The following is a 7,774-nucleotide window of genomic DNA, read 5'->3' as shown; positions in this document are numbered from 1 at the left end:
AAAAAGTTTGATGAGCTAAAAAGTTGAAACGTTTGATTAGCTGAAACAGACAAAAAGTTTGATTAGCTGATAAAGATAGTCTGATTACCTGAAACAGACATAAGGTTTGATTAGCAGCTGAAACAGATAAAAGGTTTGATTAGCTAAAACGTCAAAAAGTTTGATGAGCTAAAAAGTTAAAACGTTTGATTAGCTGAAACAGACAAAAAGTTTGATTAGCTGATAAAGATAGTCTGATTACCTGAAACAGACATAAGGTTTGATTAGCAGCTGAAACAGATAAAAGGTTTGATTAGCTAAAACGTCAAAAAGTTTGATGAGCTAAAAAGTTGAAACGTTTGATTAGCTGAAACAGACAAAAAGTTTGATTAGCTGATAAAGATAGTCTGATTACCTGAAACAGACATAAGGTTTGATTAGCAGCTGAAACAGATAAAAGGTTTGATTAGCTAAAACGTCAAAAAGTTTGATGAGCTAAAAAGTTAAAACGTTTGATTAGCTGAAACAGACAAAAAGTTTGATTAGCTGATAAAGATAGTCTGATTACCTGAAACAGACATAAGGTTTGATTAGCAGCTGAAACAGATAAAAGGTTTGATTAGCTAAAACGTCAAAAAGTTTGATGAGCTAAAAAGTTAATACGTTTGATTAGCTGAAACAGACAAAAAGTTTGATTAGCTGATAAAGATAGTCTGATTACCTGAAACAGACATAAGGTTTAATTAGCTGAAACAAACAAAAGGTTTGATTTGAAACAGACAAAAAGTTTGATTAACCGAAAGAGGTAGAAAGTTTTATTAGCTGAAACAGACAAAAAGTTTGATTAGCTGAAAAAACAGAAAATCTGATCATCTGAAACAGACTAAAAGTTTTATTAGCTGAAACAGATGAAGGTATGGTTAGCACAATCACATAAGTCCATAACACTGACAAAAAATGGGTCGAGTCCAAGATGATATTCGCTTTAATATTCGTTGCTTAAATTATTAGTTGTATTGATGAAAAAAACACATTCTAAATTTATTGAAACATCTTTTTCTGCTATGGTTATTAAAGTGAATATCTTTTTCGACTGAACATTCTACAGTTCTCAGTGCATTTGTTGAAAAATTAGTTTTGTTTCTGTGAAACAGAAAATAATACGATCAGTTAAACAAGTATTTCTGTACATTTTAGACATGTTTCATAAATGCTTACAACAATATTCTCCATTATCAGTATACACTATCGAGATTTTTTTTCCTGCGCGTTGAGCGCAGGTTTTCAAATGCCGCACTTTCTCTCATAACTGAAAAGTATCAAGTCCACGCGCAAAAGGCGGCATGGAACTAGAAAACTTTATTATTCGTCAAAAAATTGACCGAAGAGCTGAAAGATCAGCACATAGAGAGTGCGTAACTTTTTTCATATACTATTTGCAAAATGGACGCGCAAAAAAACGTGTCCGATACCGGTTATTAATTTACACGCAAAAAGCTGCGTACAATTCTCGTGATTAATCTGCGCGCAATAAGGCCGCGACAGATTAAACTATTAAAGAATTTGTATTATCGGGAACTTGTCCTGAAAATTCTCTAGAAACCCAATCCACATCTGCATCTTTTTAAATTAGATACATTGCTATGCGGATTGTTGTTCTCAGAATACAAAGCGATATCGGGAGGGAGGTTGGAGGGCATGCATTATTGTGTGGCGTGACGGTCGGCGGTCCTCTTCGACGCGACGTCTTCGAGCTCAGCATCTCTCCCCATCTAGCGTACCACGGAACGCGATAGATGGTCCAGAAATGCGTTTTGCCCATTCAGACGATCACAGAGATCAATTGAATGGAATACTGATCGGTAATGACTAAATAATTGAATTGAATAACGATTGAAAAATGGTTGTAGAGTGATAAGAAATGGGAAATTCGATTTCGTTAATATCAAATGCTTGCAAATGGTCGAGAGACTCGAATACGGAGTCTTTTGGGAAAAAAGTTTCTGTGATCGTTTGACGCTGTGGATTACAAAAGTTAGTAACATCACGGCTCATCGCGACCTTCCTACCCTCGCCTGCTTCCCAACGGAACCACCCAACGGAAAAGAGAAACTCACACACACATGCATAAACCTCGCGACGGATCCCAGAACGTCCACCTACCTACCCGGTTACCTATATTCGATCTAAACGATTCTCCATTTTTTCCAACACACATCATTCTTCATCATTTGCGCCGTGGTCACTGACTTACACTTTCGTTGTTTACCTGTTGGGAGCAAAATGTTTTTGTATCGTAGTCTGCCTACTGAGAATACAGTATCGCGGTTGTATCCCGCCAACCCCTGTACTGTATGTATTATTTTATTAAATACTAGCAGACTATCGGTACATTAACCTTTTGTAAAATTGATTAAAAACATCCTGTATGCCAATTAGCATTTTTCTAAGCGAACTAAGCCAGCACTTGATCAATACTTGTTGGCTGTTAAAAAATTGAAAATTATACATAATATATGATGCAATTGGATGACGTTACGTTATGCCAGAATTTGGAATTTTATCGATTTAACAATAATGTAAATAATAGAATTCGTTCAAACCTCAGGTGAACCCACCACTTAAACGACATGGGTAAATTCAAGTGTAGATTTTTACATCAGTTACGAAACGCAATCCGATCTCGCGAGTGTCGAATAAGCGATGGTTACCTGTCGCGATGCTCATTCCACTTTTAGCAACGTGCAAAATTTCTAACTTCAAGTAGGCTATGGTAAATTAAATGCCAAAAAAAAATTATTCGACAAAGTCAAGCACGTTGCCATCGCGAATGAGCCTATCCATGAAGCTAAGAAATCGAAGATTTGTGTAACAATTGTTACCGCCACGCCACGTGACAGAGGAATCCCAGGGAAAATACCCGTAACCTAACACATGCAAACTCACCAACGTTGCCGAGAAATGAAAAAGTTACTCGGAAGTCTCTGCTTAAATCTCTGAAAAACAAAATAGAACACTTGAATTAATTTAGCAAATTGGCTTTTCAGTTTTCAAATTAATTATTACTGTTATCTAGTTTCATATTTTTGCATTGCATTTTATGCAAGACCAAAACTCAAATAAGTATTGTTACCTCGACTCTGGGCTGCTCCACGCTTTTAGATGTAGTAGTTCTTGTAGCATCTCAGGGTTATTAGTGAAGCGACGCACTTTTTACACAATTTAGATCTTCACTAATCTCTTATAATCCACAAAATCCGCACCGCAATAACACTAACACTCGATACTGCACTCACTTTTTATGCTGTAGCTGTCTATTTGAACCGACTGAACAAACTTACTAACAATGCGATTGCGCATTTACCGAAAATCAGCCAAAAAAAATAATAAAATTGATACTCCACGCATAGAGACAAAAGTAGACATTACTGAAATCTGAAGTTACACCAAACAATGAAAACTCGGACACGAAATTCACCTTCAACGTTCGCAGGATGTTTTCATTTCAGTAACTCGGTTTTTATTCAGATTACACGCTGCTCCTCGTGTATTATTCACAGATGAGTATGGCGGAAATCGTACACTGATCGAACAACGTGACACCACCCGAACAACGCGGTCTGAATCTTGAACCGATACTGAGATTACGCGTTTTCGCTCCGATCGCTCGGAAACGACTGATGCTGCACGGCGCTCGGAAGGAATCTAAATCTGTTCTCTGAAGAACGGAAGATAATAATTCGCTCACCCCCTCCCCGCCCCCCTCGCTGTCGAGCTTCACATGGAGTGGGGGTAGCTGCACGCGTCTGCCTAGCTGTTTACAATTATTATCTGTTGTCGTTTAGAGAACCGATTCAAATCCGTTCACGGGACGCTTACACTGTTGCTTACGCTCTGTTTTGTATATCTCTATGGTCTCGGCGGCTGGGTGAAAACACCGCGTAAACTACGCACAACGCGATCAAATGTTTAGAGCATTGCCGTAACATGCGACAAGTATGAATTCTCCGGCCAATTGCGGATATTTCTTGAACGGGATTTTCTCAACTTTTCAATTTCACTACGACGACGGTGTGTCACCAATGCTTTACTCGCAATAGTTGCTGGTTACGATGAAGTTCTTTTACCAGCGTGGTCAGTTGCTTGATTGACGATACGTGAAACTGCTAATACCCCCAAAAATAATCCACGTTTGTCAGTCTTTATACATATATCCTCAGTCAACGCAGAGACGGTAAATACGTATTGGTGCTGAATTTTTATTTACCGTCGTACGATAAGAATCACTCATACGCAATTCGATACTGGCGTGAACTAGAGGGTAGGTATATTACACGGTCTTCTACACGTGTATCATATTCAGCATTGAGTAACCATATCTTATTATAAGGGGCCAGCCTTATAGAATATTGTCTGCTTAAGAATTTCACCAAATCAGCACATCACTATGCGATTTGTAGTGCCGACATAACTGACTGCCATTAGTGTCTACTTTTTTCAATTGATCTGTTAGAAAGAGACAGTGGATATAATGTATCGTAGAAATACCACAGCATCGTTTCCGTTTACCGACAATATAATTTACCGACGAACACTTGTCCCACTCGGCTCCCTGAAGCTGCAACAAATATTGCCCATGGCTGGCTTTTTTTGATAGGATATGTTTAGTCAATATATTCGGTCAACGCTATTTATGCTACGGCTTTAAAGTTCGAACCTACATACAACCAATCAAAAGAAAACGCGCACGTCGTGATATGGCAGCCGCAGGAAGGCAACGATAATCCATGGCTACGTTCACGTCAGGATTTATCGCAAGGTGAAAGAGCGCTAGCGGCTAGCCGGCGAAAACGCGTGGGCCACGTCTCGTCGTCACGTCGACAGTTGTCGGCAAGTTGAGTTACTCGTGTACTGTGATAAATATCCGTGAAAATATGGCTCGAGGAATAATTCGTGGGTTTATAATACTATTATCGGTATGCTGTATAGTTTCGGCAAACTCTGAGACCATAAACAATGATTTGGTCATAAAAAATGTCGAGCGAAGTATCGATTTGCAGTCTCAGCTTACGAAGATCGTCAACAAATTGACTGTAGAAAACACTGGAAAAAATCCGGTAAAAAGCCTGCTATTCGCAATTGAACAAAAACATAAAGATGGTTTAAGCTACATCGCCGCCCAAACACGTGACACGAGCAGAAGCGCACTTAAAATTTCGGAAACCAAGGTACAAAACCATCCTGACAAACTTTTCTACAAGATTGAACTCAAGGATGCCCTGAGCCCTGGACGCTCGTTAGCGATTGAAGTAGAAACTGTATCGAGCAACGAGCTTGTTCCTCATCCAAAAGAAATCACCCAGAAAGAAAAACAGCTTGTACGTTACTTTGGCAATGTATACTTCTATTCTCCGTATACTGTCGCAAAGCAAACTTCTGTTATCACCCTGCCATCTCGCAACGTTGAAAACTACACTAAATTCAAACCTGTCGTTCAGAGCGATTCGACAATAACGTATGGTCCATATGAGAAAGTAGCTCCTTTCTCTGTTGAAGATTTAATATTACACTTTGAAAACAATAACAAGTTTTTAACGATAAAGAAACTCGAGCGAGTCATTGAAATTTCGCATTGGGGAAATATTGCCATTGAAGAAACAATAGACTTGTACCACACTGGAGCGTTACTTAAGGGATCATTTTCAAGATATGAATATGCAAGGGAATCAAAATCCGGTCAGTCCAGCGTCCAGAATTTCAATACCATTTTACCAGCTGCCGCATCTGATGTTTATTACCGTGATGAAATCGGGAACATTTCTACATCCCATATGAGGATAAGAAAAGATGCAGTTGAACTGAACCTCAGACCACGATTTCCACTCTTTGGCGGATGGAAGACTCACTACGTTATCGGATACAATGTGCCCAGCTACGAGTATCTCTTCAATTCTGGAGATGAGTATTTGCTCAGAATGAGACTGTTGGACCATGTATTTGATGATATGGTCGTCGAGGAACTCGTAACCAAAATTATTTTACCAGAAGGTTCTCACAGTGTCAAACTAAACGCTCCGTACAGCGTTACTCGCTTGCCGGACACCCTGCACTACACTTATTTGGACACGAAAGGTCGCCCAGTAATAACGATCACAAAAAATAATTTGGTTGAAAATCACATCCAAGACTTTCAACTGAGATACACATTCCCACGGTTGCTAATGCTGCAGGAACCTTTATTAGTTGTCATTGCCTTATACCTGCTATTCTTATTGGTCATTGTGTATGTCCGTTTGGATTTTTCAATCAATAAAGACGAGGTTTCTGAGAGTAAACTAAGAATTGCTGGTCGATGTGAAAAGATATTAGCAGCTCAGGATCGCAGAGTCAACTCTTACAATGATTTAGATGACCAATTGTCTGAGCTTAAGGCAAATAAAAATACCAACACTTTTCAAGCAGCTGTTAAGAGTATTAATCAAGAATACAAAACAGCGACCAATACCATTTCCGAACTGAGTTTGAAGCTGAAAGGAGAGTCTGGAGATGTTTATGAACGTATTCAAGAATTACAAAAACTGGATAAAGCTCTGAAAGAGCTTTATAATCAGCAGCAAGCATTGTATTTCGACAAACTGATTCCAGGAAGAATTGGTAGACAGCCGTTTGTAGATGCAGAATCCGTAATCATTAAGAAAAAGGAAGAGACTGTCGAAAAAATTAACTCAATAGTGAAGTCATTGCAATAGATTTTGGGAAGAAATAGAAACAAAAGTAATCTTTTTTTTTTTTTCTATATACGATTCCCAGATCTTACATCTGGAAAAATGACTCTGTAATGGATAGACATCAATCCAGCTGGTCTTCGGACTATTTTATAAGAAAGATATCAAGGGGAATTAAACAGCATTTTATTGCTGAGACCGTACTGGCTTGATATTCATTGGTATTTATTATTCATGCTCTATCTGATTTCTACGACCAATGAAAATCAGGATGGTACCTCTGGTAAACAGTTCTGACTTTTAGAGAGTGCCTAAAGTTGAGATTTTGAGGGTACTTCAAATTCGTAATTGTTAGTATTGTAAGCCTGTTTTCTATGTATTCACTTTTTCTTTATATAGTAAATCACTGATCAGCTCTTGTTCACCGGTATCAAGATGGCTAAGGAGATATTTACGTCTAACAATTCGTACATCTGCAATGTTAATTATTATGTATCAAACAATTCATACATTACAAGTGGTAAATACGAATGAATTTGTGAGAAGCAGAGTGTAATTTTGTTCTAAAATATACGTTCCCTTTGGGCTGTAATTCCCGTAATAAGGAAATTAAACAACCATACCAACACTGTATTTTGAATCATTTTGAATATGTAGTAATAAACTTATAATTTACACTTGTGTCTCATTATTTCTCACATCATCTTTTATGTAGGGTTGTACTACCTAGTATCATTCGACCGTCATAAATACCTTTTGATACTACAAATTGTTCAAAAGTAGCAAACTTATTACAATACCGTTCAACTTGTGGAAAAATTTCTAAAAATTAAGCATAAATATGTCAATGAAGAATTCAATTAATTAGGACGAGATATTTCCAGAAATTTAATAATGACGTAACGAACTATTTTTGCAATTTTGTTGACTGAATCTCCATTATCGCTACAAAAAAAGATAAATCGAATCGCCGGCAAAATTCTTCGAAATAATGATAATACTTATTAGATTTTGAATAATCACCAATAGGAGTGTTGCGCGTGTCGATGCGTTCACGTCTATGCCGTTGG

At 37.9% G+C, this 7,774-nt stretch overlaps 1 protein-coding gene across 1 annotated transcript; it reads left to right on the top strand.

Moving 5' to 3' along the window:
• Nucleotides 1-4,756: 4,756 nt before the first annotated feature.
• LOC107220140 (dolichyl-diphosphooligosaccharide--protein glycosyltransferase subunit 1) lies at nt 4,757-7,381 on the top strand. The gene has a single exon (XM_015658605.2). The coding sequence runs from the start codon at nt 4,914-4,916 to the stop codon at nt 6,726-6,728; it is 1,815 nt and encodes a 604-aa protein (XP_015514091.1). The 5' UTR covers nt 4,757-4,913; the 3' UTR covers nt 6,729-7,381.
• The last annotated feature ends 393 nt before the right edge of the window (nt 7,382-7,774 follow it).

This window comes from Neodiprion lecontei, chromosome 1 (assembly GCF_021901455.1).
Source record: "Neodiprion lecontei isolate iyNeoLeco1 chromosome 1, iyNeoLeco1.1, whole genome shotgun sequence".
NCBI classification, from domain to species: domain Eukaryota; kingdom Metazoa; phylum Arthropoda; class Insecta; order Hymenoptera; family Diprionidae; genus Neodiprion; species Neodiprion lecontei.
The sequence above is the reverse complement of the archived record's forward strand: the minus strand, read 5'-3'. Positions and strand labels throughout refer to the sequence as shown.